Consider the following 23,340-nt stretch of genomic DNA (forward strand, 5'->3'; position numbering starts at 1 on the left):
AATAAACTAATCCGAATATGCTACAAATTTATAAATCAAGAAAAAATACATTTGCAAGGAATCAAGAAGATTATGTGCTGCAAAATGAAATCTTCTCCAATTAATTGTAAAGCTAAATTTAGGAGTCAGAAATGGATAGAAATATATTATATAAAAAAAAGCAGATCAAAACTTACCATAAAAGTATATATCAAAAAATCTGCAATGAATAATATGATTAAAATAAAGAAGGAAGAAGAAAAAGTAATTGACTGATACAGCAAGGAGTGAATGAGTGAGAAGGGAATCATGTGAAGTGCCGCCACTCGCTGCTCTCTCTTTCTATCTCTCTTTGTGTTTGTGTTCTATCAAAATCAAAACAACCTTCTTCTTCAACCTTAAACTTCTAAGGTTTTGGTTTTTTCTCTGTAAATTATTCTGAGAAGAAGCACCTTCAATCATCAATGGCTTCAACAGCCTCAAGGTTCATCAAGTGTGTCACTGTTGGGGATGGAGCTGTAGGGAAAACTTGCATGCTCATTTGCTACACTAGCAACAAATTCCCCACGGTATGGATTCTTTGTTGCATTTATTTTGTCTTTGAAGTGTTAAATTTGAAGTCTTTTGGATTTTTGCTATCAATTTGTTTTTATTTCTATTGCTTTTTTGTAATGGGTCTATATGATTATTGATTATGCATAATTGTATATGGATTCTGAATTCTCAATTTTGTTGGGATCATCTATCTTAATTTGAGTAAAAGCAAGCAACTTGTTTATTTCATGTATGTGTGTTTGTTGGGGTTTGGAGGAAGGAGGGAATTCTGTAACCTAGTAGTTGTTTTCTTATTGGAAGTGTGTGAACTGTGAAGTGCAGAATCAACCCATTTTCCTAGTCTTGGTTTCACAGTTTGTTGTTGCTTCTGTTGAGTTTTTCAATGTTTGCGTTTTGTGCTCTGATTTCACTTTCTCTTTATTTTGGTTGACAGGACTATATCCCCACAGTGTTTGATAATTTCAGTGCAAATGTGGTCATGGAAGGCATTACTGTCAATTTAGGCCTCTGGGATACAGCTGGTATATTTACTAAGACTTGTAGTTTGTAGTACCTTTTTTTGAGGTTGAAGAAAAAAGGGGAGATTAGTTCATGAATTTAATTTCTGGTGTCAATTGGCAAAGGTTGTTATTTTCTATTTGTTTTCGATGTCTTTTTCTTAGGGCAAGAGGATTACAACAGGCTGAGGCCTTTGAGCTACAGAGGGGCAGATGTCTTTGTCTTGGCTTTTTCTTTAGTTAGCCGTGCGAGTTATGAGAATGTGTTGAAAAAGGTATGCTGTTAATGCTTGTGTCTCTGAATTAGCACTTTGGCATGTCCTGCAGATTTCTCTTTTGTTGCCTAATTTGTATACACTCTTCAGTGGATCCCTGAGCTCCAGCATTTTGCCCCCGGCGTCCCGGTGGTACTAGTTGGAACCAAACTGGGTAAGTCATCAATCTCTTGTATTAATACTTGCCCCCGGTGTTATTTTTCCAAATTCTTAAATTTGATAACTCAATTTCTTAATAAAGTCTAGTCCTCATACCAGAACCATTGCAACTGGCCTGTATTCTTATATTAGAATCTTAAACTGGTACTCTGTTATATTGAAACATATGCTCATTCTGCATAGATTTATTGATCTCTCACAATCATTCTTTGAAAATATGCGCAAAGCTTTGAACGATCTATACATACTTTTCTAAGCTTTAAAAACTCATTAATCTCATAAATTTTGTAAAGGGTTTCATCCATGATACATGGGCGTACAATCTTGGGGCAAGCATATCTCCAAACTTGTCCACACATGTCTATCATAGATTCATAGAGAAGATGTGTTCTGTTATACATCTACTTCTTCACATGGTGGTGAACCATTAAGAAAATTGTATACGGATTTAGATGCAAATTGCTATGCAGAAAAACATTCTACTACAACAATGTTTATGTACTATTGATGCCTTCTACTTCTATTAGAGTAAACAAAGCTATTCACATGTATCTTGGATATACTTATCCCATTTTATTAATTGATTGCTTGTAAGATCATTGTTCACACAAAGGAAGTCAAATGAAAAAATAAAGTAGGAAGTTTGGATTATGAGGAGGAAGCCTCATAGAAATATTACAAAATGATTTCACAGATCCTAAATTCCAGTAAGGCATCTCAATGCATAACATTGACCATCAACTGTAATAGTACCACTCAGTTGAATGGAAGAAATGATACTTTGAGAGTTGAGAGAGAGACAAACTATGGGAATAATAAGCAACATAGTGACGATTGAATATATCAACACGGATCTGGTTCACCATTTAATTTGTTCTTGATTCATTTCTTAATTCAAAGAACTTAGTGTTTTGTTAAACAAATTTCTCTAATCTCTTCTGTTCCATATGGAAGACACATGAGCATCAACAGTTATTTTTTTCTTTTTTTAAGAAAAACACTTCGGGGTTCGATCTTTATTATGGTGGAAATTTGATGTACCTTGCTAGACCTCTTCATGTAATACTGTGTTTATGGTGAGAATGCAGATCTCCGCGAAGACAAGCACTATTTGGCTGATCATCCTGGCCTGGTGCCCGTGACTTCTGAGCAAGTAAATAGCCTCATTTATTACCTGTTTAGAGTTCAACATGCTGTGTTTTCTAAAACTGTTGGCTTTTGCTCATAACTAGGGTGAAGAACTCCGCAAACAAATTGGAGCGACCTATTATATTGAGTGCAGCTCAAAAACTCAGCAGGTATGTTCCCCATTTGATTCTTCAGTTCTTCAATGTTTCAACTTCCAATTCAACCTGTATATGGAAAAATACCACCAATTGTCATCTAAAGAAACTTTCTACTGCAAAGCATTAAATGTGTTTTATTTGTGACCCCACCCCCCTCGAAATAAGTTTTTTTTTATACATCGGAAAAGGCGAAATAAGTGGTTGGAAAAGAAACTGAAGATTTGATGATTTTGTGTATAATGTATATGAAAATTGGGAGAGGGACAAAATTTGCTTAATTTTAAAAGTAGAGGGATTTTAATAGCTCGAAAAAACTAAGGGGACCAAAATCACACATGGTCCAAACTAAGGACTAAGGAGACCAAATTTCTAATTAAGCCTAATATATAATTGTTCCTCTTTTTGCCAAAAACAATATTCTAGTCAGTACAATATTCTTAGGTGACATACAGACAATTGATTCAATTTTAAAGAGAGCCTAGGATGACACTTAACTTGATGATGTTACTTCTTTGGAACGTAATCCAAAGGAAAAAAAAACAACTGAGTTTATCTGTGCTGATGAATGCAATGCTTTTAATATTAAATAAAATATGGTTGGTGCATGGAAGATTTGTAATAATTTATATCAATCATGTAGTATTTCTGACCAAAAGTGGTGATTTCCTTGTGTTGTTACACCACATGATGTTTGCTGTTGCATGATCTATTGATGTTTCTCAGTTTTGGTTTCCAAGACAGTCTGCATTGTTCATGCACATAAATGCTAGATGTTGTTTGATCAGAAATTCGGCCAGAAATTAATTTTTCTCCAAAACACTTGCAGAATGTCAAAGGAATATTTGATGCTGCCATCAGGATGGTCATCAAGCCTCCACAAAAGCAACAGGAGAAAAGGAAAAAACCACGGCGAGGCTGTTTCCTGTCAGTACACTTTTTCCCTTTATCCCTAACCGTTGGATTTAAATCCCCGGTCTACTTTGTTGGTCTCCATACCTATCTCACCAATTAAAAATTGACACATCATTTGAAAATGTGTGTTGGTCAAGATAACAAAAGGTGTGGGAAGGTTTAAATGATGTGTCAACTTTTAATTGGTGGGGCAGGGACCGAGACAACAAATAAGGACGGAAGATCTTGATCCCCAACGGCTTTGTAGTTTTTGCTACAATTTTATGTTATAATTTCCATGCACACCCCCATATGTTTCGATGTCAGAAATTTATATTTTTGTTATCAACTTCCCATTGACAGTCTCAGAGTCACTCTCTCTCTCTCTCCCCTGATAACATGATGAGTTATCAAATATTTTATTAGTTCTTGGCTGTACTTGCACAAAAGTTTAATGATAATCAGCCACAAATAAAATATTTGATAACTAAGTAGGTTCGGATACCAATTCTTTTATAAAAGAATAATGGATATGGTGGCAACTCCCATTAATTAAATCACTACCTTTGTAAAAGGGATATACTCTATTAAGTGGGAGTTTAGTGTCAGCTGTCTGGCACTTGCAATAAAAAATATCCACATTAGATTGCTAAAATGAAAAGTTGTATACAAGATGGTGTTTTGCTTTCAGTGCTTAGTTACCACGGGATCCATGATTAGATAGTAGATGCAGATTATGATTAGTTTCTAACAATATATCTATTTTGGTGAAAATGCAGAAATGTCCTCTGTGGAAGGAACATTGTTCGACATAACTGAAGCACTATCTCTATCTCATCCAAAGGTTTTACCTGCTACCGGGGAAGCTGTTACCATCCTGCAGAAATTTTTAATTCTCAACATAAAATCACTTGGCTGGAGTTTGCAGTATAGCTACTACATACATTTGGTTGTTTTTTTATTAGTTTTATGTCTTGAGGGATGGTGAAACATTTACACCTGATGTTTTGTAAAGAAAATGCACTCAATTTGTTGGCTAGCTATCATTTTGTTTGGAAGTGATCAAGTTACAATGTACATGCAGCATAAATGAGGTTTATGATCCTTGTGAAAAGTTAGCTTATTTTAAGTTCAGGTTTATTTTTAACAATCTTTTCAACTGAATTTTTTGTAGTAAGTTGTTCTCGAGGACGGGCCATATTGTTGAGAATATTTATATGTAATTATCAAGAACATACATCTATATATCATATAGAAGTATTATTGCACGCCATATGGAAGTATTTTTTTAGATTTTTAAACATATTAATATAATAGTCTAAATGTAGGTTGAAATAGAAATTGATGTTACTTATTTGAAGATTAAGTGTTTCCAGAGTGCAAGGATTTTTCTTTAGAAGGTGCTTAATAATGGAATACTAAGCGTTTTTCCTGTCGCATCTCTAGTTCTCACCTTTGTCCTATGTGCTCCTCGTCTAGGGAGTCTTCTCTCCATATGCTTCGGGACTGCAGTTTTATCAAGGACATTTGGAGGTCCCTCTTGCTTCCTCACCGGTTTCGGGAATTCTTTGTAGGGAACTTGAGGGATTGGATTTAGCTAAACTTGAAGAGTCTCTTTCTCTACGCAACCTTCTTTGTGGCCACGTTTTTTTTACTGAGATGTTGTATCAGCTGTGGAGGATAAGGAATGAGTTTATTTTTGAGGATGCTATGAGAATCGGGTTATCCAAGCTGCAAAGCTTAACATGAATGCACCCCTTTGTACAGGTGATCTCTTCTAACATCCAAGGTTGCCAAAGACCTGAGAGTATGTGGTTTAATTCAATGTTGATAGGTCGGTTTTGACTAATCTTGAAGCTGGTTATGATGGGTTTCCGAGAGATAGTAGAGGGAGTTGGATTCTTGGTTTTTGTAGGAAGCTTTGGTACTACTAATCCTCTCTTGGCTGAGTTATGGGGCATTCATTCTGCCCATTACTTGTGATTAAATTAGTTATCAACATAGACATTGACACAAAGCTACCTTATGTGTGGTAAATGCCTTTGTATAGTCCACAGAAAGTGGCTCCTCTTACATATCTTCTCCGTTGACTACCTTACTAGATGATGACTTCTCTTCCGGCTTGTCGACCTCATACGACTTAACTGTGGACTCATGGTAAGAGCTTCTACAATAGCCAAACCAATCTGTAAAGAAACATACAATTTCTGTATTTTGCAACAGAACGCACTTTAAAGTGCGTATGCACTTTAAAATGCGTAAGTAATGCACATGAAAGTTTGGTAAATGGCAAAAACAGAACTATTCAGAACGCGACAGCAATACCTTGGACGGAGAGGGCGTTGGTAAACAACGTACACGACGACGACAGCTATGGGACGGACAGCAGCGGCAGCCCCAAAAGAGAAGGAGGAGGAGATGGAGAATGAGTTTGAAAAGAGAATGACAATAAGGGGTGGTGTTAGGAATTATGATTTCTTCACACCTCATTTTGAGGTGGAAGGAGGTGGAGGAGGAGAGAGATAGGAAGAAAAGAAAAAGTATGAGAGAGAAAGTATGAGATGTGATAGATGATAAGAGGAGAGAGGTAGAAATAAAAATAGGTGGAAATGAAGTGTTTAAAAGATGAGGTGTGTATATATCATTACTCGTGGTGTTAGTGAAGGAAGAAGAAAGAGGAGAGAGAATATGAGGATAAAGGGTGGTGGGTGGTTAAGAGAAGTTATTTTCTATTAAGAGTATTTTAGACATTTCGCTTTTAAATGGGTGGTATAGCTAGATGTGGGGTGGTGGCAATAACAACTACCTTATATAATAAGTAAGGTAATGAATTTTTTTTTGAAATGAAGTACATAATGAATATTGGTTCCTTTATTAGGTTTATTCACAGAATCACAGTTGTGTTAATTTGTTTGTTTTCCTTGATTTAAAAAAAATCAACAAATTCGAACAATGCCAATCCAACTAAAGGGTCTCTTTGTGTCTGCTTAAAAATAAATGATTTTTTTAAAGCTTAAAAATAAATGATTTTAAATAACCTAGTTGTACTTGATTTGCTCCGGTTGAAAGTACAGTAAACCTATTGACCAAACAAGAATCAACTAATTAAATTGTCTTAGTTGAATTATCTGGTTCTCCGATGTGATCATCAATTAAAGAGCATCTAGGTAAAGTTCAAGTAAATCTCCTTCTGCCTCACATTCAAAAGATTTAGAAAAAAAACTATCCTCGGATTACAATCAATAATGCATAACGTTCCAGCGTGTCAACGAGCACGTGAAGAGAAAACTTTTTACAGAATATGATTCACTGCCTAATGTTCCAGTGTGTCAAAGAGCACGCAAGGAGAAAACTTATTTACTCTTTACAAAATATGATTCGTAAACATCTGCATAGTCACACTCACATACATCTTGAGTCAGAAAGAAAAAGAGAGGTAAATAATGAATGTGACAAAAAAAAAAGGTATAGAGAAAAATAAGTGTTTCTGCCCTATTTGAGTGTTTAAGATCATTCTATTTCCACTCTTTAATTTTCCTCCTTCCACTTTTCCATGTATACACCCCGAATGAAAATTGTACCTTAATTTCTTGTATATAAACAACATTAAAGAAACAAAATTGTTATACACAGACTGACTGAAACGTGATTTGGAAATTTTGATAGCCACAGAATTAGACACAAGGATTCTGAAAATAAACTCTGTTTGGCAAACCAGTCATTATTTCTTCAGTGGCTAATAGAATCATCAACTTGCTGGCATTGTTTTCAAGGACCAGACCTGTTTTTGATGGTTTCAACGGCTTAACATTTGGAAGAAACTAAGGTATTAAACCTTCAAGAAATTATAACCTACAACCTAGCACGACTCCTATTCATGTCTGAGAGATCCATCACCAAAATCAACATGCCAAAGACAAAAGTGACATTGTAAATAACTGAATTCCAGTAATAATGAACACGCTAATAAAGATCACAATTCTTACACTGTTGCAAGACACATGATATGATAGTGGATAATTACACGACAGAAACCGGCATACATAACATACCAAATACAACACAAAATCTAAGCTGCCAAAAAAGCTGGTCATTCAGTTACTGTATACTCATTGTATACATGTGCAATTAAAAGGAAAAAGAAAAGGAAAAAAAAAGGCCATTAAATTAGCATCTTGACACAGAAAAGGGATTTTGCTTCAAAGCAATTCAGCAACCCAACTTGCATTATTAGAAGGGCAGAGAGACCGAGGTTTTTGGTCCACTGCTTATACATGACTCAGGCCCTATGTACATATTTTGGTGCCTCAGAATGCAAGCCTTCCAAAGGTAATATCTGCAAATGGAAACTAGCTTTGCAGCCATCTAGACCAAGTTTTACAAGTAGATAATTATTTTCCCCAGAAAGATTCCTTTACATACATTTGACAATCCAAGGGATTGGGGGTAGAAGTCTAATAGGAGTAAGTAATAACCTAGTCAGGCACTCAATTACCGCCCAAGTCTCCCAACAGCATATAAATGAGATGACTAACTCTGGAGGTTGACCATTGTCCATCCTCAAATCAATAAAGACAATACATTTATTACATGAACTGATGAACAGATATTTTAAGTGGCGTTACTGCATTTAATGTGAGTTACTGCATTTAATGTGAATCGCCAAAGAAAGAGAAATAAGAAAGAAAATAATTTCCTTGATCCAGCTTAATGTAATGGACTAACGGCCTCTGCGCCATTTGTTTCTACTTAATGCAATTATTTCAGTTTCAAAAAAAGAAAGAAAATTGCAGTGTAAAAAACCAGGAAGAGAAACGAAAAAGGATATACACAATAAGCTGCCGTAAAGCAGGATATTTCAATGAAAATGGAACAGAAGACCCACTGAGAAATCACAACAGCACTTATTCTTTTATCGTTTAAATATATTTCTTAATGAACAAAGCATCCCCCTCTACTGAAAAAAAAATCAGCACAATACAGTTCATATTTTCAAATGTCCTCTCCCTCAAATGACCACAATGTTACACATTTTAATATACAAAACTAATCACTTACAAGCATTTGTGGCCATCTGATTGTATGATTATCGATTGCTATTGACATGAGGATCGCTTGTAGCCATCCCACCCGCCATCAGACTCCTTCCTCTTACAAACACTACCAGCCAGCTGGATCCCTGCATGCTCCTCAGCTAGGGCATGTGAACTGGCAACAGGAAGTTGCCTTGATGGAAGAGGCAAAATCTCATCTCTCCCTTCCAAGTCTGAACCTCCAGGTCCAGCATTAAGATCTAAACCCTGCCTTGGCCATTTCCTACTGGTCTCAGCACTACTACTATTGCTACCATCTGGAAAGCCAACAACATAAGGCCTAGGGAAATGGGATGAAACTGTGCTTGCATGCCCCATTAACTGTGAACTTACTGCAGGGAAGCAAAGCCGATTGCTTGATGTTGGATATACATAAGCAGTTGATCCAGCAGAAATTGATGCTGATGGAAGAGGAAAACTGGAATTAAAAGGAAAGACAGGATATTCAAAAGGAGCAGATGGATATGATACTGCAGGAGATGAAAACACTGGACCCCTATAAACATCAGGTCCAAATTGATTGCTACCACTGGCAGGATTCAAAAATCTGTGTGATCCATTGGGGGCAACAATTGCGAAGGGCTGATCCCCTCTATCAGGCATAATTGAAGATATTGTGACAGCAGAGTAGGTGTTGCCATTGGAAGGAAGCCATGAGGAAAAGTTCCCTGGCTCTGCAGTACTCACACTAAGTTCAGAAACAGGTGGTTGAGATGGAAAACTGCTCCGGGCAAGCTGAGATAACAATGATGGTTCAGCGGTGACTTCATCAAGTGAAGGTCCATTGTTCAAATCAAAGTCCCTGTGGACACTCATTTCTCGGTTTGGAGGACCCACCAATGATGGTTTCACCGGCATAAGTGATGCACGCATATCTATTTTATGACCACTGCTCGTGGAGCAATAGCCCACATCAGAAGCTTCATCCACTTGGTTCAAGTCAAGATCCATCCCTCCAGTGTAGCGAACAGTTGATACCATTTTATTGCACACTGGATCAGGGCCATTGGCTGCAAGAGAAACAGCATCTGTATGATGAGCACAGTTTTGAGAAGAAACATCATCAGGTGTTCTTTCATCAGGCACATTCAAATCAATGTCCAACGGTGGTCGTCTCTGCCTTCCATCTGCCACATCAGATATTGCAGTGGTTAGTGCACCAAGAGGCATTTCCGTTACTTTCCTGGGCTCGGCTGGTCGGAACGCACTAGTGGCAGCTGATCCCTTCCAACCAAGTTCCCCTTTACTTCTCAATAAATCTTCAGGTGGCAGGAAAGGTCCCTTTGCAGCAGCAGTCACAGTGACTGAGGCAGGAATACCACAAGACACAGATGAAGCAGGAAAAGGCACAGGACTGATCAATCGAACAGAAGGTGCACAACCAGAAGAGGTGATGCTGTTGAACTCACCACAGTTTCCATCATCAGCATTTAATCCTTCGTTTAAATCAAACTCAACCTTTGCATCTGCATCTGACAAAGCAGCAACAGACATGGAAGAAGCATCTGCAGTGGTAGAGGTGCACTCCTCAGCCTCTTCTGCCTCCATGGCAGTCAGTTTTGATCCTTTAGAATCCAGATGCTTATCCATTTCTTGCGAGCAAAAGCTAGGTGAAGCTTTGTGAAGCATCTGTCCCACATCTTGGTCATGAACCTGTTTTATTTCTGAATTCTGCTCCACATGTTCAGCATCAAAACCAGGCGGACTAGTACATAAACCTCTATTCTCAGACTTCATCAAAGTATCACTTTCACCCCCAACTCTTTGCTTTTTGGACTGACTAGCATGGTTCTCAGAAGCCATATCATCAGTTTTTTCATATTCCTGTACATTGTGGTCATCAGGAACCTTATCAACACCACAAGAATGAATTGCATTCTCTTTTGTTCCTCTTGCTGAATCAGATTGCTCAAGAATAGCAGGAGGCTTCTGAGCTGTCTGTTTGCCACCACTTGATCCCTCAGCAGTACATTTATTGCTATTTACATCCACAGAGGGACATGACAATTTTTCAATTGTTTCCACCTTAACTCCAACACCACCACTGACCTTAATACCAAGAACTTCACTAGTAATTTCTCCCTGGACAGAATCCTCCTGCATCTTCTCGCTACTGTCACCATCTCTAGCTTCTTGCACAGTGCTTTCAGGAAGACCACCCAATTTAGTAGAAATAGGATTTTCATATAATTTTCCTTTGATTTCTAAATTAGATTCAGTAACCTGTTGACAATCCATACTACATGCATTAAGCAGCCCTCTTGAAGCTTTCCCTTCAGATGCACGAAAATCAGCATTACCATCATACATCCTTGAATCACCTGATATAGAACCCTGATTCCGTTGCTCAGTACCGAGACCAGTATTGGATTGGCATTCATCCTGGACAAGATTTTCTTCAGAGGACTTGACTACACCATTGGCTGTGCATGACAGTTCAGCAGTAGCAGTGTTTCTTTCTGGAGATCCAGCTGCCGTTAACAACTCAGATTTCGAGATCTCTCCAGCAGCCACACTAGCAAGAAGATTCATACCAATATCATCAGCTTCAGAGTACTTAACACCTTCAATTAAAGCATTTATGGAGCTGTAAGAAGCATCCTGCAAATTCCTATCTTTGTTTTCATTTCCAGACGATGATGAAGCAGTTTTTGATACTTCTAATGTTTTCTTACAATCATCACCAGTCCTACAGCGCTCTACATCAGTAACTGCAGTAGGCGACCCATCACCCTCGTCAGAGCCAGTCAATACATCTTTGAAGTCATTACTCTGCCAAGATTCAGTATGAATATCTGAGCCAATATTGGCTTGATGAAAGTCATTCTTTTCCTTCGAGCTGTGATCAAACTGATCTTGCTTCTCAGAAAGGACAGGAGAAGAGGCTCGACTATTCATGATTGCAGGATCCTCAAAAGAACCGACATTGGCCCTTTGTGCAGGACCTCTACCATGGTTTGAAATTTTAACAATGAGCTTGGGAGTATTCCCCTCAATAGAGGTTTCATCAAGTGTTTTTACCATTAATCGAGATTGAGATATTTTCTCTGATGTAGAACTTTTGTGCAAGGAGGAATTCCTACATGATCCAGTTTCCCTTTTCCCTCCAGATGGAGCTGAACCTGAGAGTCCATTAGTAGACTTCCGATGCCGTGAAGAGCCACCTGATAACTTATTTGCACTCATTGCAGTAGAGCTTCTGGCATCTTCCTTTCCTGAAAGACCCGCAGTTTTAGCATGGTCACCAGAACAAGATTGACTGTTGTGAGATGGACTAGAACTACTACTTTTCTCATCCCTTGCATTTGTCATAGGATGATCAGAACCACCACTCATAGAACCAACACGGGGCTGTCCATCTTTTAAATTCGTAGTTGCAGATGCAGGCGAGAGTACTGATTTTGCAAGATCTGGAAATGCAGATGTTGATGCAGTTCTAGTAGTATTCTCTCCCAAGGCAATCTTCACAGAGGCAGTTTTCGACACAGAATGCTGTGTAACTGAACTCTTCATGGCAACATCAGATGATGCACCTGAATTTCTATTCCCACCTTGACCAACATCAGGAAGACGTGGTTTGGCAGGCCAGGAGACAGTGGGACGATACTTCGCATCATTACTTTTCATTTCAGCTTCAACGCGTTTCTTCCATGTGTCAACTAAACCTCTTGCTTTCTTCTGAATTTCAGTGTTTTTATGAGTTCGCAAATGATTCACAGATTTACCGATGTTGCACATCTTCAGAGCCTGAAGATTCACTGGAAGCTTATAAAGTGCTCGAAGTAATACCAAGAGAAACTCCTCAACAGATTTATCACCTTCTCTAGACCCAATACCATCACCAATCTTCCCTTTATGGACCTCTTGGAGCCATTCATCAAATACAGGCAAACCCCTCAGCTGCACAAACTGACTAAGACAATTAACTTTATCTGTTGCTGCAATAACAGCTGCAAGCAGTGACCGGCAAGCTAAATCTATCTGCTTCTCAATTTTATCAGGAACCATCAGCTGCACTAACTTTTCAACTCCTTCACTATCAACAAGCCCTCCATTTTCTGTAATTTTGGATATCTCGGTCTTCAAAATATTATCAGGCCTAAAATTACCAGAATCTCCATCCTCAACTTTTCCTGAACGTTCTCGCTTGACAGGCTCGGAGCCTTGATCTACCCTCTCCCTTTTCCTCCCCTTAACATGAGAAGAAAAGGAAGCACTGTTCTGGACACCATCTGAAACAGATTTTAACTGTGATGTTGATGTTGGACTACTCATTGGCTTAGGAGATCGACCATCCGACTGCACTGTTGCATGCATTTCTACACAAGTCCTGTTTAATAGCTCATGTACTTCTTGGCAATCCTGGTAATTCAGGGACAAAGTAAGGGGAAAATATTAAACACCATAAATTTCTTATTACAGAGTGCAATATAAGACATCAGAAACTTACATTAATATGACCTTGATCATTTAACCACCATAAACACTTGTTCGCAACGTCATAAACCCTCCTACACACAAATGATGAAATCCCCGATGGAAGTTCAGCACCTTTTGGAAGAAATGCAACTTTACAAGGATGAAGCAGCAATTCAGCATTTATCTCATCCCTATGAAAGGAGTAGAAAATTTCGTTTGGAGCCGCCTCCAATGGAACACCCTTGCTAAGCTCTACTTCAATGGGTCGATAAAGCCAATTAACACCTAGTTTCAATTTATTTGCTTTGCCGAGTGCCAGGCAATGAATAATTCCAATAAAAGGTGGACAACCTTGAGATGATTTGAAGAGAGCACATTCACCAATACTAATTTTGCGACCGTCCTACGATTCAAAACGAAAGAAAATCCTCAGTGATTCATTAATGTTCAATGAACATAACAGTCTGTGGATTGCATTTTGAATAATAAATGTTAAGCATTCCCATTGATTCATTGAACAACTATTCAACAACTGATCCCTTCAAAGAATATTCTTAAGTACACATTCTTATTTGACAGTAGAAGAAAAACAGTTTATTAAAGAAGAAACAAGAAAATCACAATATAGTGAAAACTATATTTAGACTTACATAAATTTGTAGAGGGGAGGTTCATATAAGTTCTGTCAATAGTTAGAAAGAAATCAATATTTTTAATGAATATTTCCACAGTCAAATATTTGGAGCACCAAAAGTTAGGGTGAAATAGAGAGCCCTACAACTAATCATTTCACATGGATTTAAATACCATTTACAATCTAATCATTCCATACGTAAAAGCAGCTTATTTGAATAGAGTATTATACAATCAAACTTGGCTCATCTGACGTGAGGAATTCACTTTAGAGATAAAAGAGCTGAATTATAACCATAAAATCAATGGTTGAGATTGTGATCAAATGCATGCTCATGCATAACAAATTATGAAATCCTTAAAAACTATGCCCTTGACTTTTCAATGTACAAATTATATTGTAGTACCATACTTTCCCATAAAAAATGCAACTGATGGACCTCACCATGGGTCTTCAATTTAGGTCTGCCACCGATGGAGTCCATTATGCAAGCCCCCAACAGAATGAACACATGGCAGTATGAGATTGGTAAAGTAAACATCAATATCATGTATATAAAGTGAATGGAGGGGGAGTTGGAGGAAGGCAATCATTCGGGTAGGTTTCGGGTGGCTATGCCATATGGCAGAGAAGGTTACCCGCTTGTTATGTTTTGTTTCATTTCTGTACTTTCCTGCTATTTTCTACTATAATCAGAGCTTGTTCTCTGAGCTTAATAATTCCAATAGTAAAATTCAGTTCCTATCAGCAACTCACTTTGGATAAAACTAAAAACCAATAGTTATTCCCTTCATTTTAAAATAATTGTGATCTAAGGTTTTGCAGGATGATTAAGAAAGTCGCAAAGAGCCAGTTTATATCAACTTTTCAACAAGCACTAATAGGAAAAGAAAAGTTAAAATCATCTTGACATAGCTATAAGTCTTCCAAATAATAGCTTCTTACGGAAGTTGAAATTAACTTCTGTACTAAAAAAATTTAGAAACCCCCTTAAGCACATATATACTTATAAGGACAATTTTGTAAGTTAGAAACCAAATATATTTCGGGTTATTTCAAATCAGGCCTAAATATCTTAGAAACCAAATAATAATATACATAGGGTTATTTCAAATCAGGCCTAAATATCCTTAATTTTAGTGGATTATAACTACATTTAGCAATATCACCTTTCACTTTGTCAATTCTCTCTTTCATTCTACACAGCAGAACTACGTGACCTTGCTAAAATTAGTATTTGATTGTTTGTTTGGGTAGACAGCTTAATTGAGCACTTATGACTGTTTTGAGAAGCTTATTGAAATAAGCTCAAAATAGGTTATAAGTAGGTATAAGTGTTTATGCATTAACTAATATGAGCAGTTTATGAAAATAAACTCAAAATAGCTCATATGTCATAAGTATATCACTAGTTGTTTAAATAAGCTCTCTCGAACCGTCGAACACTTGCATAAACGCTTATGCTATAGGAATATAGAATAAGCTCGAATAAACTCTTCTTCAATAAGCATAGAACTAGGTGATTTAATACTCCCATAGAGAAAATAACTAAGGAAACTAAAAAATCTACCCGCATTCAGAAAGAAATGGTGAAAAAGGAAAGAAAAACCTTATATGTTGCCTCTAACGCTTATTGTTAGCTAATTGGCTGTGTGCCCCCCAACTCAGATCAACCAGAATACTAGAACTCAATTCTATTAAAGAAATGGCGAGAAACATCAATTTAACCGTACAAGTATTTTTTTTACCCATAGGCTATACCGTGGAATTAACCCTCAGGTAAGAGATGGTAATTTTTGGCCAAAACACCAGATTAACGACTCCATGATTCAACAAATAATCCTAATTATTCTAAAATAAATAGAAAATCAAAATTGTGAAAGCAATTAAATTCGCCAAAAAAAATAAAAAGAAAATCATCTGGATTAGCAATTCCCAACTTAATAATTCTATTTCAAATCCTTACTCATCAGAAATCTACAATTCATTTGTACATAAGCTCAATCAAGCAATTTTCTAACAATAAATCCTACAATTAGCAAAAAAAAAATTAAAATTTTCGAATTCAATTTTAACCCTGATACCTTGTAGAACGCTTTAGTTGACGCCGACGCCGCCGAAGAAGAAGAAGAACCACCGGTGTTTACAATTGAGTCGCCGCGTGTGGAGGCTTTCCACATGTGCCGAGCAGCATCAAAACTCCTCAATTCGCACGAAGCCTTCCAAATCCACGATTGAAACCCTAGGTCCACACAAAACCCTAAACTCGCAAACCTTAACCGATCACGGAGACTCTGGTATCGAAATTCGATTTGAAGCTTCTCTCTCTGCCCCGCGATGATAATCAGATCCAGATCCGGCGAAAGCGAAGAAGAAAACGACCGCGGCGGCGACGGCGGCGGCGGAAGAGGGAAAGTGCGAACGAGAATCTAGAGAGAGAGAGAGAGGAGAGAGAGTGGGCAGCAAAGGGAAAGGTTGTAGTGAAGTAGAACTTGGGTACTTATTTTGGAGTAGAGTAAGACGGGCAGGTCGGGCAGTCCGGGCAGAGAGAGAGAGAATGATAACGTCACAGGGAGGTGAGGCAACGTGTGGAGAATAAGACTGGAGATTGATGCGTCACTGCGTTGGGAAATGGGAAGTGTGAGTCATCACTGTTTTGACTGGTCTTGTTTCTGACAAGTGCCAGTTTCTTTTGTCTGTTGTTTGTTTCTAACTTTTTTTTTTCTCATTATTATTTTTATAATTATATTATCATGTCATGTTCGTGTCTTTGCTGTTTTTATAAATTGTTTTCCGTAAATGGATATATATGTCACGTGGACCATGGTCATTTGGTGGTGCTCAAGCCCAATGCATTACCTTGTCAAGGGTAGAGTTGTAATTTCGGCAGATACAGTTCACATGAAAGAATGTGATGTGCTGATGGCAGATTAAGGTTGTCTTCGAATGTTCCTTCACGTGTTACTGTAAGTAATAAAAGTTTCATGTGTGTGTGGGCAGAGATTTTTTTCTCCATTTGAATGTAAAGATGAAAATAAGATTAAGGAATATATATGAGGAGAAAATGATGTTATTTTTATTTTTAAGTTGTTTGTATTGGGCAAAAGAGTTCAGAAATTATGGAAAAGCGATAAATAAAATATATGGTGGGTGTTTCTATATAAGAAAATAAGAATAAATTATGATTATTAAATTTAATCATGAATTGTCAACATCAAAATATTAAGTATATAATATGACATGATATTTTTAAGTGGTCACGAGTATTTAGTGTTGGCCTAAACCGACGTTGTTGTATCAACTTTAGAGTCGGTCTATACAATCGACGCTAATGAGGTATAGTTAGCGTTGGTTTTTTTTCTACAGCGACTTGCATTGATTTTGAGTTGGCATGGTTGACGCTAATATTTAGAGTCAGTCTTTCAATCAACTCAAATAGTTAGTTTTAAGTCTTTTAATATTCGCCTTGACGTCAACACTAGATGGATTTTAAATCAAATTTTGCATCGGGTTTTAATCGCTTAGCGTTAGTTTTTTGCCGATGCTAATTCACATTTTTTTGTAGTGCAAGAAAAATCATTGTTGATATGGTACTGGGTGCATGGGATGAGAGCAATGACTCCTTTAGTGTGGCTAGGCTCAACTGTATACCCAAATGGTTTTTGTTTATGCTTCTTTAGTTAATAGGATAGGATTATGTGTCATTTTATTTTTATAAATATGGTTAAGTATTTTATTCTTTTAATTAGAACTAATTATTCACAATGTAAATCCTACTGCATTTAACTTCTCTTATATCTTCTTCTTCTTCCTCTCTTTTTTATATTGGTTTTTTTTTTACTGTGTAGTTTTAAAAGAAATGTGAAAGTAACATTTTCTGGAAATAAGAAGTAGACTCATTAGCAGTGGCGGACCTACCACAGGGCTTGGTAGGTCCAATGCCCTGGCTCAAAGTAAAAAAAATACAAATTTCTTTGGACTAGGTAGGATTTTTGGCCTAAAAAAAATTTAGAGAAAAGACAAATTTATAAGGAAATGTAAAGTTTAGGGACTGAATCATAAAATTTGCCTAGGCTTCCTAAAATTTCTAGTTCCGCCACTGCTCATTAGCCCAAGAATTGCAAACTATGCTCACATGTTAGGATTTGATGATCCAGAAATGCTTGAGTTTAAGGCGCTGTTTTTTTTTTGTTGGTCAATATGACGCTGTCTATTTCCATTCGGGAGGGTGGCAGCGTTAGTTCTCACACAGCCCACTCAGTTACTAGTCCACAATCAGATCCTTACCTTGCATTTGCAGCTAGGCTTTGAATGGTTTAGCTGGGCCACTGCATGATTCGGCCAATCAGGAAGCAATGCTGGATTAGATCGATAATTGAAGAGTTTGGAACTACAAACATAAGTGCAAAACAATTGTCTGACTACATTCATACAATGGGGATTTTGGCAGATAAATATAAAAATGGGCTCAATTAAAAAATAATAAGCCCAATAGAATAAAAAAAGGGATCAGTCTATAAGGCCACTAGACCCAAGAGGAAAATGGAGTACAAGCCCACACATAATATTTTAGGTTTCACTTGAGTATAATCTCCGAATGACAAAAAATAAAGAGTGCAAACTCGGGCAGAGCAAAGTCATAGGACTTCTTGCAAGCAAAAGCAACAAAACAAATCAATCAAATCAGTTAGACATGAGATGAGTATTAAAAATATATATCTACAGAAAAATACATAAAAATGAATAAGTTGAGGGGTTGGCTAAACAATCAATGGTGGTTACTTACCCCACACGAGTTGAATATAATTATTATTTATATATAAAATATAAAAATTATTCCACTTATCTTAAATGCGATTGAGCCACCTAGGACCATGATCTATTCAACCCAAACTTTTCCATGAGTCATTTTGACAACTAATACTTTTGAAGGAGAATGTTGGAGTACAACTATACAAATGCAAATAGATAAAATTTCATATTAGATGGAAAAGCAATGGTTGAGCAATATATAAGTGAAATGATTGATGAAAGATTCTTTACCACTCTACTTTCAAATATTTCAAAATTCAATTGTAGAATAGAAAATGATTTTGTCGTATCCACAAGGAGATGTATTACTTACGTAGTTCAATAGTTAACAAACTTAAATGATGGTTTCACAAAGATATTGATTGTTTGTTTGAACATGAAAATAAATGAAAAACAAGTAGACTAATGAAGAAACAACATGTATGGGAATTTGTTGGGATTAGATTTCATTGTTTGACCTTTTTCCATTCTAGTGATTCGAATACAAACCAAGCCTAAGAATAAGATTCATCTACACCAGTTCAACCATAATTCATCAATGTCTCGCATGAGTGGATAACAATAACTCTATAATCCTAAACATTGATGTCTCACACGATGATTAAGAAATATAGTTATCATGAAGTTTATGTGTTTAAGTGACTAACAAACCTAACTCTATGTCTAGCAATTAGGATTATTAGGTGATTAACTCTAGTTCGGACTCAAAATGTTGTAGCTTCCGCTCACAAGTCGAATCATGCAAAATGCCATAGGTGATCATCTAAGATATAACATGAAGATCAAGAGAAAACCACTAAATCATAGACAAAGAGCATGACTTTTATTGAAGAGAATCACATAGAATACATAAGTATCAAAATAACTACATCTAACCCCCAGCAAAGAGAGATCATGGATAACTGTAAGATCATGAAGAAGAAGAAAGAGGAATTGAAGACTCTGTGATGTCTCACGTCGAATCCGACAACCAAGCCCCCTCTTCAGCCTTCTAAGCTTTCTCCTTTGTTTTTCTCTCTAATAGTGGTCTTTTTTCACCTCTAAATGTGTTGGATTATGAAGAGGATTTGAAAAGTGTCATTTAAGGGGTGTTAGCCGCCCTACTCTAACTTAGCATCAAGTACATTACTAAGCCAAAGTGCATTTCTTCAAAAGTGGGTTTCCTCCTCTGGCTTAGCATTAACACTCGTGCTAAGCCAAAGGGGCCTCCAAAACCAGTCAACACGCACTGCCCCATTCAAGCTTAGCATCAAGCACTAAGCTAAGCCAGAACCTTCTTTTTATCAATCAACACACATTGTGCCATTTTGGTTTAGCATCAAGTGCAATACTAAGCCAAGACCTTCTTGTTCTAAATTATTTACTTTTAATCTTTTGCTTCTTTTCTACATCAACAAACTTAAAATTAAACACATATTATAGTATGTACCAAAAAAAAACACATATTATAGTTAAAATTCAATATATTACAACTAAAACTATATATTTACAAATTATAACCAAGGTAAGTAAATTTGATGGCAAATCTACATGATTAATTAACAAAGTATGTGCCTAAATTGTTCATTAAAACTAGTTTAAATTGACACTTATCAATGACTCACTCACCCATTACCTTATACTTTTGTGGCGAAACTATGTGAATGTTGCCAAATCAGTTATGACTTTAACCCAATATGAAAGTAATCTCATGTTCATCTTGTTGCAAACCCAATAGTGACTCAAAAATCAAACAATCTCTTCTTCTTTGGAGTGTATAGACTGGTTTTATATTTTCCACACTACAGCTAGCATTATTATCACTATCTGCTTCCCTGTAGTCAAATTTGTGCTCTCTAGATAAACAGATCCAAAGCTGCTTTGAAATTGAAAAAGTGAAGAATTCATACAAGCTTTAAACTTATTGGGTATATTATTTCCCATTATACATCTTGAATCATATATTATTTAACCAGCATAAGGGTAAAATACCAGCTAGTTTGCTTATAAAAAAAATTAATTTACCAGCATCAATTGATCAATAAGCAGTTTTTTTGAAATGATCAATAAGCAGTTTATCAAGACCCCAATTATATTAAACTAGTATGTTTACCCGTGCCGGTGCACGGGGGCATATTTCCAAAGATATAATAATTTTTTTAATATATAGAATAATTTTTTTGTATAAATTAAAAGTAAATATAAATATTATTTTTTATTTGATTAATTTGATTATGATATAATAATATAATAAATTATATGAATTTTGTATTTTTTTTTTCGTTTTTTTCTATCTCCAAATAATTATACACAATTTATAACATATAAAAGATGTGATGTTTTTTGGTACATCGGATTGATAAATTGCATCATCCAGGAATTGATATATGGACCTCTCCCACTCAACGCATGAAATTATAATAAAATTTGCTCTTATGTTATTTTTAATCAAAAATATTTTAATGTAAACGTTTTCCCCTTCGGATTCTATATTCACAATCAAATTGTAATGCTTATGTATAACTACTCCTTAAAATATTTAACAACTCTAGAAAAAGTTAAAATATTATATTAAAACATTTTCTATTAGTTTCAACTTGAATGTACTTTCATGCTAAATGTTCCTCATCGTATCAGTTTTTTACTATATAACCTAAACATCAACAAATATAGACTATACATTTTCAATCCCCGTGTGATAAATTGTTTTCTCTCTCTCTCTCTCTCTCTCTCTCTCTCTCTCTCTCTCTCTCTCTCTCTCTCTCTCTCTCTCTCTCTCTCTCTCTCTCTCTCACAAAACATTTTCTATTAGTTTCAACTTAAAAGTATTTCATGCAAATAGTTTCTCCCCATATGAGCTTTTTAGTGTATGTAACGTAAACTTAAATGAATATAAGCTATATATATGTTCATTTATTATAATTCCCTCACCATTTCATATTTTAATATATATATATATATATATATATATATATATTTACTTTTAAACTTATGAAAATAATTCTAAAATTATATTGAAATTTATTGTTTGTTATTTTCAACTTGAAAATATTGTAATATAAATGTTCTTCCCCGTGTAATCTATATTTTCACAATCAAACTAAAATGGTTCCGTATATCTTCTCTTAAAATTATTTAAAAGTCTGTGAAAAGTACTAAAATTATATTTAAAAAAATTCTATTAGTTTCAACTTAATTTTAACATCAAAATTATTTTAAGTGTACTGATAAAATGATATTGAAACATTTTCAATTAGTTTAACTTAAAAGAATTTTAGTAATTTTTATGGAAGAGAATACTAAATTATATTAAAATTTATCTTTAATTTTTTTTAACTGTCAAATATTTTAATATAAATATTCTTCTTCGTGAGATCCCTATTTTCACAATAAAATTGTAAAAAATGCATTTTACATTCGTTTAAAAAGAAATATGTTCCAACGATGAAAAGACAAAAATAAAACCTGTTTACTAAAATTTATTTACACTTTTTGTTAACTATAGTGGAAAATCAAAAAATTAAAATCTTGACAAATATACCAAAGCATATAAATTCTATATTTTTTATATATCTTTATAAATACTTTTTATTCCATATAGCTATAATGTTTAAATTTTAAGGACTTCAAAATTAACTTTTTAATTAGTTTCAGAAAAAAAATATTGGTACATCGAAAACATAAATTGCACCCTTTGGGGATTGATCCCAGGACCTCCTAAACCCAACCCACATGTCCCCTAGCTCTTACCACTTTAGCTATCATTCGAGGTAAAAAAAAAACTTTTTTATGTCTCCAACAACAATATAGCTGACATAAATGGTTAAATTTATAATTCAAAAACTAAACAAAAATGATAATAATCTTCCGATGTACCAAAAAAAATTATAATAAAATTAATTTTTTTATTTTGGATTCTGGAATATTTTAAAGTTATGAAAAAAAAGATTTTAATCCGCCATGGAAGTTTTCTAGTTTTACCTTCTAATTTATGATACTTTTAATTTATTCATAAATAATAGACTATATTTCCAATCCCACGTAAAAAAAATCTAAGTTTTGAAGTTATGAAAAAAAATCTTTTAGGCCCCCGACCCCGTGGAAGGTTTATAGTTTTACCTTCTTATTTATGATATTTTTAATTAATTTATTCATAAACAAATAGATTATATTTGTTAATTTATTCCGATCCGGGGTGAAAAAAAATCTAAGTTTTAAAGTTATGAAAATTATATTAAAACATTTTCTATTGGTTTCAACTTGATAGTATTTTCATGTCAAATCCTCCTCATGTAGGATTGTATATAATTAATAAATATATACTAAATATGTTAATTTTTCTCTAATTCCCTGTGGGAGCCCTATATGGCTATATTCACAATCAAATTTTAATGCTTATGTATATCTACTCTTAAATTATTTATAAAGTATGGGAAACATACTAAAATTAAATAAAAACATATACTCTATTACTTCCAACTTGAAAGTATAGACTATATTTGTTAATTTATTCTAACTCCAGTGTGACTAATGTTTAAATCAAAACTTCATATTTTTTTATATATTTACTTCTAAACTTATGAAAAAAAATGAAAAATTACATTAACTTTCATTTTTTTGTTTTTTTACTTGGAAATATATTAATGTAAATGTTCTTTCCCGTGGAATTCCTATTTTCAATGATTTTATAAATCTACTCTTAAGATTATTTAAAAGTCTGGAAAAAGTACTAAAATTATATTAAAACATGTTGTATTAGTT

General features: G+C 35.2%; 2 protein-coding genes across 2 annotated transcripts; one reads left to right on the top strand and one right to left on the bottom strand.

Moving 5' to 3' along the window:
• Positions 1 to 239: 239 nt before the first annotated feature.
• LOC130734545 (rac-like GTP-binding protein ARAC8) lies at positions 240 to 4,776 on the top strand. The gene is made up of 8 exons (XM_057587007.1): positions 240 to 548; positions 968 to 1,055; positions 1,197 to 1,306; positions 1,397 to 1,460; positions 2,554 to 2,618; positions 2,698 to 2,763; positions 3,578 to 3,675; positions 4,422 to 4,776. Exons 1-8 carry the CDS (start codon positions 444 to 446, stop codon positions 4,459 to 4,461), a joined length of 636 nt encoding a protein of 211 aa, XP_057442990.1. The 5' UTR covers positions 240 to 443; the 3' UTR covers positions 4,462 to 4,776.
• A 3,755-nt stretch (positions 4,777 to 8,531) lies between these two features.
• On the bottom strand, positions 8,532 to 16,270 carry LOC130734546 (uncharacterized). The gene is made up of 3 exons (XM_057587008.1): positions 15,873 to 16,270; positions 13,186 to 13,557; positions 8,532 to 13,097 (listed from the first exon to the last, which is right to left on the bottom strand). Exons 1-3 carry the CDS (start codon positions 15,966 to 15,968, stop codon positions 8,739 to 8,741), a joined length of 4,827 nt encoding a protein of 1,608 aa, XP_057442991.1. The 5' UTR covers positions 15,969 to 16,270; the 3' UTR covers positions 8,532 to 8,738.
• Between the last annotated feature and the right edge of the window lie 7,070 nt (positions 16,271 to 23,340).

Source organism: Lotus japonicus, chromosome 1 (assembly GCF_012489685.1).
Source record: "Lotus japonicus ecotype B-129 chromosome 1, LjGifu_v1.2".
NCBI lineage: Eukaryota > Viridiplantae > Streptophyta > Magnoliopsida > Fabales > Fabaceae > Lotus > Lotus japonicus.